Raw genomic sequence first — 20,753 nt, forward strand, 5'->3', positions numbered from 1 at the left:
CATTTAATAAATTGTAATTATGGATATAGAGGAAGTATTAGACAAGGCAATACACAGGCCACGGCTTTGCCTGGCACGAGGATATTTTTTGTTAATTTCTCTTTTATATAATTTGCTGATTTGTTTAAAATGATACTGTTGGCAAGATAAGTAATGTATCATGCTGGAAGATGTAAGTAAGAGGTACGAACATGCACTGATAAACACAAACTCCCTTTTTCTGGGACCGAGGGCAACATGATCCCAAAACTGCAAATTCAGCAAGAAAATTATAGACATTAGGTGATTAATGCTTGGACATGAATATGTATGGGTTATGTACAATTCAATGGATATGTGTTGAATGCAGATTGGAGGAAAATTATGTAATGGAGCATGTGAAAACGTATCAGAATACATGTAAAAATGAACCCAAGGCTGGAGAAACGCCATATCAGAAACTAATGAACGAAACTGAAGGACCAGACCAAGAGATCAGGGGAGGTAATGATAACTCTGGAAGGAGGGACTTTTTGGTGCCCCAAAATGTGCAACTTTGGCCCATTTAACTATTCCATGTATGTCCAGACACAATAAGTATTGACAATAATTCTGTCTGAAATTGTATTAAAATAAAGGCAAAACTAATAAAGCCTCAATTGGGTGGATGTGTGACTCCGTTTCCCATCGTACAGACCCAACACTTAGCTTCAGTGTTGATAGCAAATTACATTCAGTTAAGAAAAAGTTCCTGTAGTTCTTTGGAACTACAAATGAAAATTATGGAAGTGTTGGAATAAATCCTGATTCAATTTACTGACAGACGTTCTAAAAGGAGATAGAGCAGGCTCAGGCAGAACACCACCAATCACCAACCAGCACATCTATCAGTTAAAAAAGAACCCATTTTCAGAATTAGCAGTAATACTAGTTATACATAAATAAAAGCAGCATGACTGTTTAATTTCTAGATCATTTAATATCCACATGAACAACAATGTATGACTAGGTCACAGCCATGAAATCTTTGCTACGCTTGTCACGGTTACTTTCATGCCAGCTTGTTTCTAGTGTATTTTATTAATAAAAAAAACAAAAAAACCCAGATAACACGTCTAAAGAAATGGCAAGTCCTCCGAATTCAAGAAAATTATTGCAATACACAAGGAAGGAGAAGGGGGGAAAAGGAAGATTACTGTCAGCAGAGTTATCTGAGAGCAGGAGTAACAATCATGCATTACATGCAAAAGAATATGAAAGTCATCACTCAAAGCTGGGTATCTGGCCCAGAGATAAAGTTGACAGCCCTGTGTAGCAGAATACACCCCAAGTACTAATGGGTATCCGGTGGCCCGAAACCCAAGCATTGCAGCCTGAGCCTGGGAGGGATGAATTCATAGATTAATAAATGTTTAAGGCCAGAAGAAACCATTCATATAATCTAGTCTGATGTCTTGCATTGCACAGGCCACAGAATCTCACCAATATTTCATACTTCATGGCCAACTGCACCCCACTGTATGCCATTTACTTAGGTTTTGTGTAAGATGGGAAATGGCCTGATTGGAGTGTGTACAACTGAATAGGAGGTGATGGGTGGTGGAACACAAAGCCCAGCATAGATGCTTATCATTCAGGCTCAGAGGGGGAAGCCTAGAAGAACCAACACAAAAGCTTTAATTGCCTGTACTGATGCTGTGGAGGGGAACCATCGTTAGAAAGCAACAGCCATACAAGCCAAGAGTCCATTACAAGAGGATTTTAGGCAGTTCTTAAAAACAAAAGAACAGCCCTACTGGGTCAGACCAATGATCCATCTAGCTCAGTATCATGTCTTCCAACAGTGGCTCGTGCCTCGATTCTTCAGAAGGAATGAACAGAACAGAGCAATTTATAGAGTGATTCATTCCCTGTCGTCCAGTCCCAGCTTCTGGCACTCAGAGGTTTAGGGACACCCAGAGCATAGGGTTGCATCCATGAACATCCTGGCTAATAGCCATTGACGGACCTGTCCTCCATGAACTTGTCTCATTCTTTTTTGAACCCAGTTGTACTTTTGGTCTTCACAACATCCCATGGCTAGGAGTTCCACAGTTTGACAGTGCGCTGTGTAAAGAAGTAAATCCTTTTGTTTGTTTTAAACCTGCTGCCTATTAATTTAATCAGGTGAGCGCTGGTTCTGGTGTTATGTGAAAGAGTAAATAACACTTCCTTATTCACTGTCTCCACACCATTCATGATTGTATAGATCTCTATCATATCCCCACTTAGCTGTCTCTTTTCTAAGCTGAACAGTCTGTCTTTTTAATCTCTCCTCATATAAAGCTCCTCATACCCCTAAATAACTTTGTTGCCCTTCTCTGTATTTTTTTCAAATTTTTTTGCCTCTCTAATCTCCTTGAGCATTTCACAGCCAGTCACCATCCTGGTCAGGAGTATATTCCTACTGCTATACTCTTATTATTCAAGCACGGAATTTCTGTCTATAGAGAGTCTATGTTATGGTTTGATTCATTTAATATTTTTACTATATTTGACTGGGCTTTCTTTCACGTGTAGTGCCACTCCTCCACCAGCACAACTGACTTGGTCATTCCTGTATATTTTGTACCCTGGTATTTTGTTCAAAAGAGATAAACAAAACAATTTGTGACTAGACTCCCAGATGCTTTGTCAGCTTCAGGAAGAAGCCAAGGAAGCAAGACTTTACCGAAAAGAAGCTTGGGGAGGGGGGGAAATGCATCAACTCCTAGCATAGTCAAGTGGAATTCTAATACCACATAAGAGATTAGTTTGGACACAGGTGTCACATAACCTCCAAGATGAGGGAACCATATCTGTCTAAACCCAGTGGAGAGTATCTGAGTTTTGCTCAAGACCTGAGCAAAAGAGAGAATTAAAACCAAAAGGGAAAAGACCAAAACAAGCACCAAAGGGTGAGCTCTCTCTTTGAAACTCCTGGCAGCTTCCCTGTTACTTGAGCAATAACACAGCAAAAGAACAGAACCTTGAGAGGAAAGAATGATGTATGTGAAAGGGAGAAACTCCTTCATGCTCAGTTAGAAAAAAGGAACCAATACTGCGCGAGCGTGCACACACACACACACACACACACACTTTCAATACATGAAGAACATTAGAGGGCAACTGAGCCATATTGTGTTAGCATGGGTTACAATTGCACCTTCTGAATTCCTCTAGTACCACAGTAAGCATTCAGTGTTGTACCCTGCTTCATCCTAAACCCTCTGTCATTGCATCAACATAACTTTTATGCTGCCACCATGGCTTATGTTATTAGTAACATTTTGTGTCAATTGAACTCTATGACAGCACTCAAACATTACTATTTTAAACCTTAATCATCATTCATACAAAACAGGTTGCTATTTTAACATTTTCATAACTACTCAAAGCAAAGAGCCACATGCATTTAATTTCAGACTGCTCTAATATGTGTTTAAAAGAAATCCAAAACAAATGTTAGACACTGGAAATGTTTTGATCATATGGTCCTTTTCTGAAAGTTATAGCTAACTTCATACATTAGGTTTTTTTCCCTTCAAAATTCCCTAAAAATTTCAAGCAATTCATAAACTACAATAAGCATCTCAAACTCATCCTTTAAATCAAAACAAAGATTTAAAGAATGTTTCCTTTCCAATTAAAACGAAAATCTATTGTGGGACTACCATTCCACCACAATATCATTCTGTCCTCTGTCTTTTAATGACATTCATTCTCTTACTCCAGATAATTAAAGAAATAAATCAGAAAGGCAGAGAAACAGTTTTCTCCAAAGTGGCACGCTGCTCTTAAAAACTTGGCTGGTATAATTTCCATTCTTTTGTCTTTTGATAATTAGGAACAGATCATCAATAAAATTGTTTTTAGTGTAACAGCAATGCTTCAGCAAAAGTGATGCTGAGGCCTCTAAGGTGATAGTGCTATGTGGAGAATTTGTACGTGTTTGATAACAAGCAACTTACCTTTAAATCTATGAGCCCATTTCTTTTAACAGGCAAGTACGTGACACGAAAGCCTTCAGCCTCCAGATAACGGCAAGAGTCCAGTACACACTTGTGTTCTGTCTGAGTTGTAATTATATGCTTCTTTCTGGATTTATAGAATCTTGCAACACCCTGGCGTTCACATTAAATGAAAAATAAAACTGCTATGAAATTGCTTAAAAGATAGCGATTTACATAAATTCAAAGGGGCAGGACATCAAGCAAAAGGAAGTTTCTCCCAAGGTCACTCAGCATGGCAGTCTGAAAGGGCTATTGGGAGAAAGTCTCTTATGAACAGGGCCCTACCAAATTCGCAGTCCATTTTGGTCAATTCCACAGTCACAGGATTTTAAAAATAATAAATTTCATGATTTCAGATATTTAAATCTGAAATTTCAGTGTTGTAATTGTAGGGGTCCTGACCATTAAAAGAGTTGGAGGGGGGGGTCACAAGGTTATTGAAGGGGAGGTTGCGGTACTGCTATCCTTATTTCTGCGCTGCTGGTGGCAGCGGCTCTGCCTTCAGAGCTGGGTGGCCGGAGAGCTGTGGCTGCTGGCCGGGAACCCAGCTCTGAAGGCAGAGCTGCTGCCAGCAGCAGCGCAGAAGTAAGGATGACATGGTATGATATTGCCACCCTTACTTCTGTGCAGACCCCCTTTTGGGTCAGGACCCCCAGTTTGAAAAACACTGGTCTCCCCCATTAAATCTGTATAGTATGGGGTAAAAGCACACAAAAGACCAGATTTCATGGGAGGAGACCAGATTTCACGGTCCGTGATGCATTTTTCATGACCATGAATTTGGTAGGGCTCTACTTATGAAGAGAATTAGCCACAACACTCCAGTAAACTTTACCTACTGGTTTATTATATGCAAATCAACATTCAATCTGAAGAGGGAGTGAGGAGATAACCCAACATCCCAGTCCCTCCTGAGACAATCACCATCCTTTCCCAATTATTTACTCAATTATAATCTACAAATATTACTTGCACTAAATTAGACTATTTGGTTATTTAATTGCTTCCAAAAATATATAGCTTTGAATTCTGAAAGTATTTATTAAGAAAGGATTTATAATTTTCTGCTTCTTTGGAGGGAGAGAACACAGAATGAAAAATCTTCTAAATATTAACAAGGAAAATAATCACCTGTGGGTTAAAGGATCAAAAACTTTGGAAAATGATTGATAATCAAGATTTCAGCCACTCTTTATGATCAAGATTTCAGTTACATGAGCACAAAACTTCATGTGGGACAAAAGGATTTTTAATCCCCACGTGCATATATCAAAAACAATTTTCATCAAGCTTGAAGGGAAAAAAAGTCACCTTTGCTTTAATACCAAGGATGGACAATTTCAGGCCCAAAGGAATTTGGCTGGAACAGCTAGGTTAATTGTGGGGGATTTCAATACAGTTCAAAGATTTCTTCATTTTAAGGAAAAGGCAAAGTACTGCACCTGCTCCAAACCATGGGTGACGGCCAGCCTGCTCCCGCCCACTAGCCCACCACTCCCTCCAGGTATACTGTGGCATGGCAGTCCATTCCTTCATGGAACAAGTTGGTCAAACTAGGACTGTATCAAAACAAGCATACCAAGCCTTCCACTAAAATCATTATCAATTTATTAACCGTTCAGAGTCACAGATGGATCACTGGCAGCTTGACAACAGGACTTAAACCCCAAACCATTACAGATTTCAAAGTAATTTAGTATATATCAGTTGTATTATAAACCAGCCATTTACCTTAATCGCTAAATTATTTGATTCTGTAGCACCACTGGTAAAAATAATCTCTCTAGGATCTGCTCCTATTAATGATGCAACTTGCTGTTTAAAAAGAAATAAAAATGATTTGCTATTTCAAAACATGAAAATTGAGTTCATCACACACGGAGAATATGTACAGCATCTCCCAGAACTTCTCCTCTACACCGATACTAGCCCAACCTGGACAGGATTATAGATACTATCTTTAGAAATGGCATTACACACATGTACTTCCTCTTTTAATGTGGAGGAGGATTTGCATAGGTCATTCGCATTCAATACTACTACTTGTTGTGAACATAAACCCTTCTGAAGGAATGGGAAAACAAAATATGCAACAAATATTCAGTGTATTCAATATGCAATATATCCCATATGCAACCAAAATACACCCAAACTTTAACTTATGTAAAACTCACCAAAGCAAAAATCCATTCACCTAGCTTGTTGTATTAAAACGTGAAGACCGTCTAGTTAATGCAAGGGCAGATACATGCCCGAGGGGGAGATTTTCACAGGTGTCAGAGGGACTTAGCACAACAAGACCCATGGACTTTCAAACCCCCTGAGGAGCTTTGGAAAGCCTCCCCGGACACACACCCAAGTCACCACCACTTAAATTATTTTAATATAAAATACAGTAACTCCTCACTTAAAAGTCGTCCCGGTTAACATTATTTCATTGCTGATCAATTAGAGAACATGCTCGTTTAAAGTTGCGCAATGTTCCCTTATAATGTTGTTTGGCAGCCGCCTGCTTTGTCCACTGCTTGCAGGAAGAGCAGCCCGTTGCAGCTAGCTGGTGGGGGCTTGGAACCAGGGTGGATCGGCAGCTCCCTATCAGCTCCCCGCTCCCCTAAGTTCCCTGTGCGGCAGCCGCCCAGCAGGCTATCAATTGCCTGGCAGTTCAGCTGTCCCTCCCCCCACTGCCAGGTGCTGCTCCCGCCCTCTGCCTTGGAGCTGCTCCTGGGAGCCTCCTGCTTGCTGTGCGGGGGTGCTAGTGTCAGGGTGTCCCCCTCCCCCCTGCTTACCCCATCTCCACAGAGCAGGGGGACACATGACAGGGCTCAGGACAGAGGGAACATGCTGGCAGCAGCTGCTGTCTCAACTTGCTGATCTACTTAAAAAGGCAATGTACTTAGAGTGGTCAGCGTATTTAAAGGGGCAATGCGCATCACACACACACACACACACACACACACACACACACACACACACACACACACACACACACACACACACACACACACACACACGGTGTGTCTCTCTGTCTGCCATGCTGTCTCCCCTCCCTCCATTTGTGCTGCCTTGTAGAGTGTGAGGCTACATTGACAACAATGTGTTAACCCTTGAGGGCTCAGCCCATTTAGCAGTAAGGCATTCCCTGGGAAATATCTCACCCTCTTCCACCCTCTGACTTCACCATCTCAACCAAGCTTCACAATCATCATTGCTGTGTACAGTATTAAACTGTTTAAAACTTATAGTGTGTGTGTGTGTATATATATGAGTCTTTTGTCTGGGGGAAAAAATTTCCCTGGAACCTAACCCCACCATTTACATTAATTCTTATGGGGAAATTGGATTCGCTTAACATCGTTTCACTTAAAGTCACATTTTTCAGGAACATAACTACAATGTTAAGTGAGGAGTTACTGTATGTGTTTTGTTTTGAGTTTGCCAAACTATATATAACATAGTAAATTCTTAAGTTGCTAGAGATCAAGTTGCCAAGTCCCACCTCCTAGGAACTAAACCAGAATTATGCGGGTTGGGGTATTTTTATTTTTTAAGCAACTAGTTTATGAACAGGAAAACATATTTATGTTCTGTGGTGGGGCTGGAAAGCCTCACCTGCCTGGCTCGTTCCATAGCAGACTCACTCTCCCAGCCATAGGCATGAGTCCTGGAATGTGGGTTGCCATAGTAGTGCATTAGATAAGGGAGCATGCTGTCCAAAACTCTGGGGTCCTAGTAGACAAGAGACACTTTTTTAAAAGCGGAAAAAAAGCATTTTGTTTTTCCTCCCTCTTTCTTTCCCCTGCAATACGTATGCTCTGCTTTATACCAGACCAGCAGCCAGCTTATTCCAAACTACTGTGGATGCAAAAACATTTTACATACACTCTGTATTAACCTATCTGGTGACTGGCAAACGTTTGCTAATAACATCCTGCAACAACGTCCAGCGCAATCTTACAAGCCAAACCTTGAACTAAATCAGAAATCTGTCTCAGAAGAGCAAGGACTTTCTAAGCAAAAGAAACACAAGACCCCCTAACAGTCACAGGAAATGATGTAAAACAGAATTTTGAAAAGTTTTACATTTTATCCAAGATGACCCTTCATCACTTCAGAATTTATTTAATTTAAATGACATGACAAGACAGTACTTGATAATAGCCACCACCTCAAGGTACATTTATTGTAAGTTTCCCCCAGGAATATAAAGAGGTTTCTAATTATTAAACCTCAGAATATATAAGTGTTGATGAATGACATTCTGGCCGTAACAAAATTATGCTGAGTGGAGAAGATGAGACTTCTGGAGAAAGACCTGCTCCTCAACTGTTACTAAAGTACAAGGTTAGAATTTTAGTTGCAGACCATTGTTAAAATGAGTTTGGTGTACCACTGAATGGAGATGCTGATCACAGTGACCACAACAAAGATGGTGACTGCCTTAAACTGGGTAAACAACTGGACTTTTTTTTTTACGCACAAATAAGGCAGTCTCTTCTCAATCCCTCCATGTTTTCAATGTTCCTTGGGAAGAGTGCAGTGAGAAGGAGTGGGTGCTGGGGAAAGCCAAGATGTAATTGGATATGAGATTATGTACACTATGAGAACAAGAAGCTTGAGTTTGATGTGGTAAGAGAAGGAAGCTAATAGAGAGATTCAGTGTGGGAAGGAACGACACATCAAGAACAAATAAGGAAGAGTAGATATTGGGCTTCATTACAAGGTGATCATTCTTCTGGCAAGAATACAGCTCTTCCCATAGTTACTCATGAGCACTCTGATTTGCTAATTGAAATCTGCATTCCCCATCATTAAGGTTAAGATTTTGTCACAGTTATTTTTAGTAAAAGTCACAGACAGGTTGCTGGCAATAAACAAAAAAATTCCTGACTGTGACTTTTAGTAAAAATAATAGGGGTGAGGAGTTGATGGGGGATGACTGTGAAACTTGAGGGGTGGGAGATGAGAGCCCAAGCCTTGCTGCGGTGGGAGGGGTCTGCATCCGCCCCCTGCCCTGAGCTGCCCGAGAGCTTTGGCACAGGGCTGAGGCGGACAATGTCACGGAGATCTCTGGAAGTCACAGAATCCATGATATCTCTGATTTTGACCCAGATCCCTAAGTGGCACCCTCAGGAATTGAACTCACAACCCTGGGTTTAGCAGGCCAATGCTCAAACCACTGAGCTATCCCTCCCCCCGATCCTTACCCATACCTCATCAGGTTACAACTATAGGGTGCATTCTAGGGCACTAGTGTATGTTCACATCATTTTACCAACCAGAGGAGTAGTTGCCTGGACATCCATATACAACGGCCGGAGCGTGGATTCTTCACCAAGGCCTTTTTCTATAAAGGAAAAAATATATAGACTACAATGATAGCTGCCCAACAAGCACAAGGGACAAGTAAGGATGCAATGCGAAGGAGAGGAGAAAGGTGAAACTTTCCAACAACAGGAGCGGACAGTGGTGCAGGAGAAGAAATCAGGGAACCCATAGTGAGCATGGAACCTTTCTAATGAGAACATGCACCACATTGGGCACTCCAAAGGAGAACCAGTCACGACCTGTACTGCTAGGATAGGGGGCAAAGACACTCCCTGCAATCTGGCAAGTGGCCTTTTCAGCCAGCCCAGGGGAGCAGGCAGCATGGCGTACAAGGAGGGCTGAATCTTTAACACCCTTTTCTGTCTGAGGTGCTTCTAGGGCCGCCATCACTCCTGTGTCTGACAAGCCAGTCACAACACTTGGGTGGGCCATTATTCCCGTGTCACAGGTGACAACTGAGGCACCGAGAGACTTGCCCAAGGGCACTCCGGGTGTCTGTGGGGGACGGGGAACTGAGGCCAGGTTAGCACTATACCCAATGGGCTCCCTTCTCATGGGCCATCCCCGCCCCCTCCCGTGCCCACCAGCCATAGCAGTCCGGGCACCACACGGCGGCTGGGCCAAGCCCCCCGCGATAGCTCGGCGCCTTTACCGCCGCCCCTGAGCCCCGCCAAGTCCTCGGGCTCCCCTCCGCGCCCGGCCCCTTGGCCCAGCCCCCCCGCAGGGACACGCCCCCTCACTCTCGTGGCGCCGGGCCGCCCCCGAGAGCCGCCGGGCCGGCGCGCCCGCGAGCCCGCGGGCCCCCCGCAGCGTCGCCACCCTCCGCAGCAGCAGCAACATCCCCGCGATAGCCAGGCCCGGAAACAGCCCCTGCCCTTTCACCCCCACCCGCGTGTCGTCATCGCAGCGCGCCGGAAGTGACGGAGGACTGGAGCGTGCTGGCCGGAGGCGAGGAGCGAAGCGAGGAGCGAGGTGAGGGCTCCCCAGGCGCCCCCAGGAGCGGGCTGGGCAGGAGCGCGCCACAGAGCGCCTGGGATCAGCCGGGCCCATGGAGCTTCCCGCGGCCGCAGGGTCCCGGGTCCGCGCCGTGCAGGCGCCAGGGCTTGCCCCAGCCCTGCCAAGCTGGGGGCCTCGCTAATGTCCTGCGGCAGCGAGTTCTGCAGCTGCCCGCCGCAGCCTCTCCTCTAAAGCCTCCGAGTCCCTGTGCTGTGTGACAGGCCGAGCAGGGGCCTGGCCCCCTCTGGGGCGGGGACATCGCTATGCGCCTCGCTCATGTTCTGTTCCGATTGTTTCCTCTCTGAACTAAACTGTCCAGTCTCCTTTCCCCAGAGAAGCGTTATTCCTTGCTGCTGTAGCTCATTACTTTTTCCCTTAGTCTTGATTATTGACCATGCCCCTCTTGGGACAACGTAGGGGAATGGAAGCAGCCTCTTCTTTGCTCTGGCCTAAGCTATTCACAACGTAGCTGCTCAGAAATGTCCAGTCTCTGACCGTTTTCTGTATATGCTTCTTTATGTGAGGGAAACTTGTTGGAGAAGAACACTCTGTGTTCTGGGCATCACACAAAACGTCTGGCTGCAAAATGCTTTATGGCCAAGGAGACTATGCTTGTCCTGGTTAGAATAATACCAGAGTTTAAAAAGCAACAAGGAGTTCAAGGAGTTTTTTGCAGCCTTCAGATGAACAGTTTTGGTTGCTGCATAATCTGGAAGGAGGCAGTTTTACCTAGCATGGGTTTTTTTTTTGGGAGGCGGGACAAAATAAAACTAGTAACCTCTGTCTGTTGGCCAAATGTATTTGCCAACTGTGAATGCAGAATGTACAGAGTTTATGACACTTTGTAGGAACTGAGAAGTATAAAACCTAGACTGATGTTTGTGTGGATGAGCTTCTGTCACAATCTGAGCCCTGTTTGTAACAGATTATGAATATATAATATTTATGATTTTCACTGACAAAGTGTGAGTGCTTGAGTTCTAGGGACTGGAGGGGGCAGGGAGAGTTTCTTAGTGTCCATTTGGATGATGAAAATGCTTTTTCAAATCTGGTTAGCTAACATAATTTGAAACATCCTTTTACATCTAGTGCAGGCTCCCCCCAGGTTATAACATGACCAGCCAAATTAAAGGTGCTAATTTGTATCTTTACTAAATGTAAAAGGGGGTTTGAAATTATGCTAGCTAACGCAGTTTTAAAACACTATAATTTATTGTCTGGATAGGTCTTTAATGCCAGACATCTGTTATGCTGTTCACCATCCTGTTAAATATATGAACTAAGTAATACTATTATTTATCATTAATAGTCCAAAATTATGCAATAGGTGTTTGTTTTTGCATCTATCATGTTGGACCATTCCAGTGCATTGGCACACCCTAACCCATTGTAAAGTCTGCCTTTTATCTAATCCTTCCTATCTCGCCTTTACCTTTGCTCATTGTTTCAAAATGCCATTTGTCTGCACCATATTGGACAGGGGAATTCCAAGCTGTTAGAAATTCTCTCTAATCCAATAAATGCATGTCTAATTGAGTATCTATTAAATGTAGGGATTAGAAAAGGGATACAGAGGCTTTCAATCACAAGGTCATCATTCATTTTCACCTCAGGTTGGTAGTAACTGAAAGTTATTACCATCAGATGACTGACCAGTGCCATATGTGAAATGAGTTATTAGTCTTAGTCCAGTTTGTACTGGACATGCACCACCACCACAGATTGAAGAGGCATGGCAACTGAACTCAGCTCTAATTCCTAAAAGTGGTCTCTCCAGCAGGCAGCGGCATATCAGTGGGGCAGTGTGGAGAATGGTGCACTGCAATCAGGATGGATTTGATTTAAATCCTAGTCAGGAAGACTCGATATAATCATGGATTTCTACATAAAAGTGCGTTCTTGTTGGTTGTTATAACCTTAATACGTATTCTTCACAACTCAGAGATAGATACAGGTTTCATTTTTAGAAGGTACACACTGTACATTTTTAAAGTGATTCATTTTGAAAACTTTTCAGATTAGTTTTACAGCTATATCAGAAAATGAATGCTTGATTGGTTATTTCATTTACCAAAGGTAATTGAAGCAGATATTTATGAAGTCACTGGGAGGTGAACAATCTCCAATTCAACAAGTTAATCATTAATATTTGGAGGATTTTCTTGCCATGCTGTATTAGGAGGAGAACATCACCAGACAGACATTTAAATTGTTTTATTAACTAAAACAACAACGTTATGTATACTGGATTTTTTTTCTTCAGCAGCAAACATAATATTTTAACAAAACAAGCATTTGAATTTTTGAATTTAGTTAAACATTCAATTTTTTTAAAATCAGGTTTGTTTTTGTTAAAATTGTTTTTAACTAAAATAGTTAAATGAAATATTTTTTAAAAAAATTAAATCGACTATGTCAGCCAGGTCAACACGAGAAACTTAAAATATTGGCTTCTGCAGTTAACTCGGTTGTCTTCACCTTCATTTTCCTGTTTGTTCATAATCTGGAAAAGAAAATCAAGCTTTCCTGCTTTTTCAGGTCCCAAACAATTTCTCAATTTCTAATGAATTAGTCCAAAGGAAGAAAATATTCTTTCTACACTGGCAGAAGAAGCTACTGCTGTTAAAAGTGAGATTATCACTTCAACAGTCTTTGAATCCAAGTACTTAAGTGACTTCCACCAGTTCACTGGTGTGATTTTCTTTAAAACATCATCAGCAAACATATATTTCTTGAATGGTTCACCCTTAGCTCTGAAGTTTGTTTATAGTTGGCATTATGGCGGGATGATTGCTGGATTTCCATGTCATAGCCAACTCCTCTTCTTCAGCAGTTAAGGTTTGACCCTGGTACCGAGTATTGAGAATATTTGCAAGAAAATGAGCTGCAGATAGTGCTTGTCCAATTCGTTTTTTTAATGCTTGTAATTTAACTCTCTCGTTGCATATTTCTCTTTTTAAGATCTCACTCAGTTCCTTCCAAATTTCAACAGCGTCAGCAATAAAACAGCTATTGCCCTGCATTTTGTTCAAGGTTACAGAAATAGGCTTCAGGGTACTCAGCATGTGTTCAACATTTCTCTTAAGCCCAATGTTGAGAACTTTGGCTGTGACAGTGCCATCTATTTTTTCACGATTTTGTTCACAAACTGTCATCAGATTAGGCCAGTTCTTGATATAGTGCTCAAAACAGTCCACTACTGAGTTCCATCGCACGTCTTGTAGGAGAGTTAGCTTGGTTCCTCCCACTTTTTTCAGAGCAGGTGCATCAAATGAGCACTGCAACCGTATGTTATTAGCTCTGGACTCTCTTCTAAATACTTTCTTCTCATCTTGGATACGTTTGCAGCATAGTCTGTGACCAAGCTGCGTACTAGACATTTGAAATTTTTTTCACCATTTGTTATAGCTTTTACTGCTACTTCTTGTAAGTATTCTGCTGTGTGTGCATTTCCTGGTGTATCAATTGTTTCTGTAAGGAAGACATTCCCTTCTTCTGTTGTCACACAAGCACATACAACATGATCATTATGGACATTGCTCTACCCATCAAGATTCAGGTTAACAATTTCACCCTCTAGACCTTTTGCACACTGCTCAGTTTCTCTTTCATACACTTTATCCAGCAATTTGCCTGCGACATCTGCTCTGTTGGGTGGGCTGTATCTTGGTCTTAATGACTGAACCATATTAATGAAGTGTAGGTTCTCAATCATACGGAAAGGAGAGTTTGTTGCATAAATAAACAGGGCAGTTTTTTCATCAGTTACCTGTTTTTCTAATTTGCTGGTTTTTATCACAAACTTATCTGTGGTTGTTTCTGGATGATGGAGATTTTTTTTTTCTTTTTGCTACAGGTGATATACTGTGGCTATGTGACATACATGATGTGACTGAAACACTATCGTTGGCAGATAACTCTGAAACTATAGAAAATGATGGTGATCTCTTGAAGGTGGATAGTCTTCAGAATCCTGTATGTTGAGGATGGATTCTCGTAAACAAAATAAGTCAATGCAGTTATTTAATTATTATTACCATACTGCTCATTTAGTATTACTCATTGCATTCACTGACACTCAGTGCTACTTTAAAGGTGAAATTGTAAGAGGAAGATCTGCCTATTTCAGCTATTTATTTTTTTATATCAACTGCTTCTAAAATGATAGTACCATAGAGTAACAACTATATTTTTTGCTCAAACATGAGAATTCAAGAATAGTCCAGAAGGAAGACAGGCAGTCCTTAAGAAAGAAGTAGGAAATAAAAAAGTTTACCCACCTGAAGATCCTGCATGTTCAGAGACGTTCCTTTCATCATCTTCAAGGCAGCTTCCTCCTGAGAAGGAACACTTCTCATGATGTTGTTTCATTTAGGCAACCAGGCCTTGCATTTCTTTGTTGCACTGTTTGCGTTTTGCATGCATGCCTGTCTTACCCACAGGTAGAGGAACTTCATTTAAAATATTCTCAAACTGGGTCTCTCTTAGAGCCTGCTGCCATTATAGGTTTTCACTTTTAGTGAGAGAATGGTATGGTAGATCTCAAATCAATGAAGGCTACACTCAAAGTCCTCAAGACTTATGGAATATGCTGCTCAAACAGTTTCACTTTTGTTTCTACTGCCTGTCCCTCACTTCTCACATTTATCTCCAGACTTCTTGTTCAGATCTATTCCGCCCCCAACTATCTTCTATTCATTGAACTTTTTGAAAATTTGCACTTTTAGAGAGAGGTAAGGGATTGATTGGGTACACAAATTTGCAGAGGGACAATAGAGTTGAAGTCTGTTATTTCTCACCTCTATATATTATTTATCTAAAACATTTTTGCTGTTAGAAGCATGTTATCTCTGGAGACACAAATCCACAGTTTGAGAACTGCAAACCTAAGCATCTCTGATGGTATCTTCTAGACTGAGCACTGAGTTTCATTGGGTAGATAGAAAGATTAACCTAAGTAATTTATACAGAAGCCCCTGGAACCCCGTAAAATTGGGTCCCTAATCCATGAACTATTGGAACTCATTTACAAAACTTTTCTTAAACATTACATGAATATGTTGTCTCATACTATAAAATTAGAATTTATAATCCCTATTCCATGATGAGATCTCTTTGAGCTATAATGTATCTTAATTAAAATTATCTTTAGATAGGTTTTTTCCCTCAAAAAGCATTTTATCAAAAAAATCCAATTTAAATAATAAAAAAAAATCATTGATTTTTATCCACCCTGACTGCAATTGCCCAAACTCTGTGTTCTGGGGATAAAAAGAACTACAATCGCCAGAGCTGTCAACCAGCACCTTTTGCAAGTACTGAAATTTGCATACACCGTTGAGCACAGGGGAATTTTAATGTGAATCTTTGTTACAGAAAGTGAAGTCCTGTCAGATTTTTCCCCCCTGCTCTGAATGGGGGGGAAAAATCGACATAATACAAATAGCCTAGGGGCTAGGAATTTGGGAGTCGGCTGTTTCATGCATCAGCCAGTAGGGTGTGTGGGAGTGCCTTGGATGCAGTGTGTACAGGGAGAGAAGGATTTTTGCTTTCAACAACCCCTCCAGGCAATGCTTATCAAGGAGAGGCTCTCTCTCAGACTGAATGGAGTCCCCTCAAGTCCTTTGTCAGAAATATAGGGCTTGTCTACACTTCCTTTTTGTAGCTCTCTAACTTGCTGGCTAGGGGGGTGAAAAATCACCCACCTGAGCGCAGCAAGTCTGAGCGCTTTAAAGCACTAGTGAAGACAGGCTCCCAGCACTCGGAGCTAATCCTCTCATGGAGGTGGATTACCAGGAGCGCTGGGAAAGCTCTCTCCCAGCACTCGCACGCAACCACACTCGCACTTCAAAGCGTTGCCATAGGAGCGTTCCCACAGCAGCGCTTTGAAGTTTCCAGTGTAGACATACCCACAGTGACTGTTAATGGAGGTGTGAAGGTTTGTGTGGGAGCAAAACAAGTCTATCATCAGGACAGTCCTCCTTTTGCTCCTGTCTGTTCCCAGTATTGGGCCAGGATGCAAGGGTGTGAAAACCTTCTCTGTTCCGTGACAGCATGTCCTCTATTTAGGAATGGGAACTGTAAGGTGGAGAGACAAAGTAAAGCTGAGGCTCTGGAATCCGGTTGCTCAGTGTTTTGCTAGTAAATTCCTAGAGAAAAGTCTTTTTAGGTGCTAATAAGTGGTAGCTGAATGAGCAGTTACTGTGACTGCACAGAGAACTAGCTAGTCACATCGGCATGCAAATACTCAGTTTGCACATGCCCTCTCCTAAATTGTATGAGACTCAGGCCATGGCTATGTCTACATTGCACAGCTTCCAGCAGCACAGCCAGGCCGCCAAAGCCTTGTCATTGTAAGGCGCGCAGCGTAGCTGCCCTTTGTTGCCAGGAGAGAGCTCTCCTGATGACAAAATAAAACCATATCCAACAAGGGGCGATAGCTTCTCCACCGACAAAGCGCTGTCCACTCCGGTGCTTTTCATCATTAAAGCATTTGTCATTTAGGGGTGTGGTTTTTTTTCCACACCCGTTAAAACTTTTGTCACTCAATGAAAGTGCAGTGTAGACATAGCCTAAGTCTACCCTTACCACTTTAGTCGGTGTAACTTCTGTCGCTCAGGGATGTGAAAAAACCCCACCTCTGAGTGACACAAGTTACACCAACAGAAGCGCCGCTGTGGACTCGTGTAGACATGGCCTCAGGCACGTAGTGTCTTCACAGCTGCTGCTGTCCAATCCAGCAGGAAGCTTGTCATCCACAGGAAGAGGTGGTAGGTCTGGGCGGGGGGGGGAGGATGGTTCTTTTTTGTTTTAAGTGTCTTGCTTCTTTTCCAGATGCCTGTGACTGTGGGGCCATATGGACAGTCCCAGCCCAACTGCTTTGACAGAGTGAAAATGGGCTTCATGATGGGCTTTGCTGTTGGCATGGCGGCAGGGGCACTGTTTGGCACATTTTCCTGCCTCAGGTATGTGGGACGCAGTTAATTGTAAATGTCAGTCCTAGGAGAAACTGGGACAGAGGGAGGGGATCTAAAGACCTTGTTCCATTTTGTAACATAGATGGAATGCTACCTGTGGCTCTAAACCAGGCTGAAGATTTGGAGCATCCAAGGTGTAGAATTAGAAATTGGACAAGCTGCCTTTGCTTGCCGGGTACAAACATACAAAGAGCTCTTCTCTTAGCACTGGAGGTTGTATGTGGCATCTGGCAGGGTCTTCTGTTGTCTTTACGTCCTGTTTTCATTGCATATCAATGACTCATTTGTTGAGAGCAGTTATCCTGAGGTGTTCAGCGTTTCTCTGTACATGCAATATTATAAATTATAAAGAACTGGTAGATCGATGGGCTCTTTAGTATCTTACACCAAAAATATATATGCGCTTATTTGAATTCTCTTCAGCTAACATCACTGATATGTGGCACTGACTACACTGAATGGGAGAAACAAGAACCATGAGTTGTTCTAAAAGTTGTGTTTAAAAAAAACAAACGCAACCCCCCATATCCCTCCCATTGATCCTCTTCAAATCCTGGTGAATGTTTTCATAGGCACCACAATATTGGCAGGAAATGCAATCATGGATGATCTGAAGGAGCAGTAAGAGATTGCTTTTTATCCGACTTGGTTAAAAGGATATTAGCTGCTTCAATTTGCCCCAAAATTTAACTCATGTAAAACCAAACGTTTATAAAACTCATGGCAAATAAACCAGCACATTTTAAAAGTCCAAATGCACACAAGTGGTTATAAACAATTAAACTTTCCATGCAAATATTGTAGCAGGAGGAACCTGAGAGAGAAAATCACTTTGCTTATTTTTATTGTCCAACCTCCTGCAAACAGAAAAAAAAAAATGCAGCTGTAGCAGAGATTCACTTGGGCTTCAAAAGTTCCCACTTCATTTTTAGTTGATACTGTCCCTTTAAATGTAGTAAATCTCACTGCCTCAAGCACATGCAGCTAGACAGGGCCCAGATGCAAGGGTCCAGAGTCTCTCCCCTCTGGCACTCAATACATAGTGGTGAATTCTCCATCTTAGCCTGTATAACTGACATGTCACAGACACAAAGAAGCAAGCTGCCCCTCCCCGTCCTTCCAATGGATCACAGACACAAGGGAGTGCATCCATTCTCTCCTCCCACTCATCCTATGCACCCTGAAGTCACTTGCTCCAAAACCTAAAAAGCACGTTGTCTGTACAGTCTAGAAGTGAATTAAGCCAACTCTCCTGCCAGGCACCTGATACAGAATGTCTGATGATAAAATCCAACATGCTTTCCAATCTGTCAGGGATGGATTGTCACTTCAGCAATAGAATGGCCTTGGTCAGCCTGTGTGGAATCTTGCACTGTTTTCTCTCTTTCAGGATTGGCATGAGAGGACGAGAACTGATGGGTGGAGTTGGCAAAACTATGATGCAAAGTGGTGGCACGTTTGGGACATTCATGGCCATTGGCATGGGAATCCGCTGCTAACCTGGAGCATGGGATTTTTTTAACCTGAAGACTAATGCCCCTGTTCAATCATTCCACCTATGTAATATAATAAAATCTTTGGGTATCTAAAATGTTGAGTGCTCAATCCTACTGAGATCATAAAGTGTGGTATAAGACTCAGCTAGTGCGCTCTCAACAAATTGAATTGCAGTATTTTCTACTGAACTCCACACTGCCTGTGTTTATGAAGAAACAACAGCCCACAGCAGAGACAAAACTCAGTGCCCCTTTCCACATGTGGAGAAGAGGGAATTATATAGGAATAAGGAAACCTGATCAAAGAGAGAGCCACCCAGTTACTTTCCCAAAGTCAGCTGGCTCTCAGCCTGGGCTTGGCCATTGTATCTTTAGGTCTCTTGCCTCTGGGTCCCCTCTGGAACCCCCACTCCTGGGCAAGCTCACTGTTCCCTGCAGAGTATGGCTTATTTCCAAGATCCTTCCTGAGTCTAATTATCTCCAGTCCTTGGCCCTGCTCCTCAGGTCCAGCGCTGATAGGAGAGGTGTCAAGAGCCTTTCTCGGGGCTGCAGGGTGTCTGCCCTAAACAAGGGGTGGGAAAGGGAAAGCTAGTCACTGCCTAGGGCTGGGTTCCCTGGCTACTGGGCTCCCTAGTGGTCTCTAGTAGCCTCTCTTCTTGGGCAAGCTTTCCCCCCTGCTCCGTGGCCAGCTTCACCTTTGTAAGCTTCCCTTCTCCAGGAAGAGCATGCTGCGCACATATGCTTAATGGCATGGCTGGAGTGTGGGATGCTGCTTAGGCTTGCTGTCAGTGGAATGGGGGTGCGTCCCATCACACACTTGCCCCCTCAAGTCCAGAAAGCTTTCTTGTTCAATCAGCTCCCAGTCTTCTAGTGAAAAGAATCTGTATTTGCATGTTCCTTCCCAGCACAGTGCTGCACCTGGAAGCTGTAGGGCTGGAGTGCCAGATACCAGCACATAACCTGGAGGTGCGAGTCCTTCAGAGAGTGTAGCCACCGTAAGGTACATGGTTTGTGACTAGGGAGAAGGGACTACCCAACAGATAATACCTGAGGGCTTCCATAGTACATTTTGTTGCCTGAGCCACCTCCTCAGTCATGTAATATGATTTCTCCCTGGGTTCACAACTTTTTGCTCAAATGTAGGAGGGGGTGCTCTTTGCCTTCAAAGTCCTGGGAGAGCACCACTGCCCGGGCCAACGTTGGCTGCACCTGTATAGAGAATGAACCCCTGGAGAAGTCTGGGTTGGCAAGGACAGGCTCCCAGCTCAGCTGCACCTCCAGGGTGTTAAAGCTCCATTGCAATAGTCATGCCAGCCAATCTTTTTGGTGACTTTGCCCTTTAGCAGCAGTTCAGTCGATGCAAAGTAGGGGATGAACCTGTGATCGTGTCCCTCCAGGCCAAGGAAGTAGTGTCTCTCTCTTCTGGTCTGTGGTGTAGGGCACGAGTTTACCATATGGACTTTATCAGTGGTTTCATAAGGCTTCCTCCTACCCAATATCCTAAATAAGTCACTTCTATCATGGTCTACTTACTCTTGGCAGGGAAGTGACTACTACTCTTAGGTGACTGAGGTGGTCTTTCCATGTGTGAACGTAAGAACGGCCATACTAGGTCATACCAAAGGTCCATCTAGCCCAGTATCCTGTCTTCCAATCATGGCCTATGCCAATTGCCCCAGAGAGAATGAACAGAACAGGTAATCAAGTGATCAATCTCCTGTTGCCCATTCCCAGCTTCTGGCAAACAGAGGCTAGGGCCACCATCCCTGCCCATCCTAGCTAATAGCCATTGATGAACTTATCTAGTTCTTTTGTGAACACTGTTAGTCTTGACTTTCACAACATCCTCTGGCTAGGAGTTTCACAGGTTGACTGTGTGTTGTGTGGAAAAAAAAACTTCCCTTTGTTTTAAACTTGCTGCTTATTAATTTCATTTGGTGACCCCTAGT

General features: G+C 42.9%; 2 protein-coding genes across 10 annotated transcripts in view; one reads left to right on the forward strand and one right to left on the reverse strand.

Moving 5' to 3' along the window:
* Positions 1 to 10,235, reverse strand: part of NFS1 (NFS1 cysteine desulfurase) — a 63,566-nt gene extending 53,331 nt beyond the window's left edge. For all 8 annotated transcript variants that reach the window (XR_006175549.2, XR_010592221.1, XM_065565614.1 and 5 more), the window contains exons 1-5: positions 10,076 to 10,235; positions 9,287 to 9,354; positions 7,620 to 7,736; positions 5,742 to 5,825; positions 3,969 to 4,121 (exon numbers count right to left, since the gene is read on the reverse strand). Coding sequence is in view for 6 of the 8 variants with exons in the window: in XM_065565614.1 (XP_065421686.1) it covers positions 3,969 to 4,121; positions 5,742 to 5,825; positions 7,620 to 7,736; positions 9,287 to 9,354; positions 10,076 to 10,175 (522 nt within the window). In the remaining 2 variants the exon portion in view is untranslated. The remainder of the gene's footprint in view (positions 1 to 3,968; positions 4,122 to 5,741; positions 5,826 to 7,619; positions 7,737 to 9,286; positions 9,355 to 10,075) is intronic.
* ROMO1 (reactive oxygen species modulator 1) lies at positions 10,167 to 18,899 on the forward strand. Of its 2 annotated transcripts, XM_065565642.1 has the most exons (4): positions 10,249 to 10,307; positions 14,188 to 14,306; positions 17,166 to 17,296; positions 18,699 to 18,899. In XM_065565642.1, exons 3-4 carry the CDS (start codon positions 17,166 to 17,168, stop codon positions 18,805 to 18,807), a joined length of 240 nt encoding a protein of 79 aa, XP_065421714.1. In that variant the 5' UTR covers positions 10,249 to 10,307; positions 14,188 to 14,306; the 3' UTR covers positions 18,808 to 18,899. The 2 variants fall into 2 exon arrangements, with proteins under 2 accessions (XP_005310819.1, XP_065421714.1); XM_005310762.4 differs by lacking the exon at positions 14,188 to 14,306 and having other exon boundaries at positions 10,167 to 10,307.
* The last annotated feature ends 1,854 nt before the right edge of the window (positions 18,900 to 20,753 follow it).

Source organism: Chrysemys picta, chromosome 13, assembly GCF_011386835.1.
Source record: "Chrysemys picta bellii isolate R12L10 chromosome 13, ASM1138683v2, whole genome shotgun sequence".
Classification (NCBI taxonomy): domain Eukaryota; kingdom Metazoa; phylum Chordata; order Testudines; family Emydidae; genus Chrysemys; species Chrysemys picta.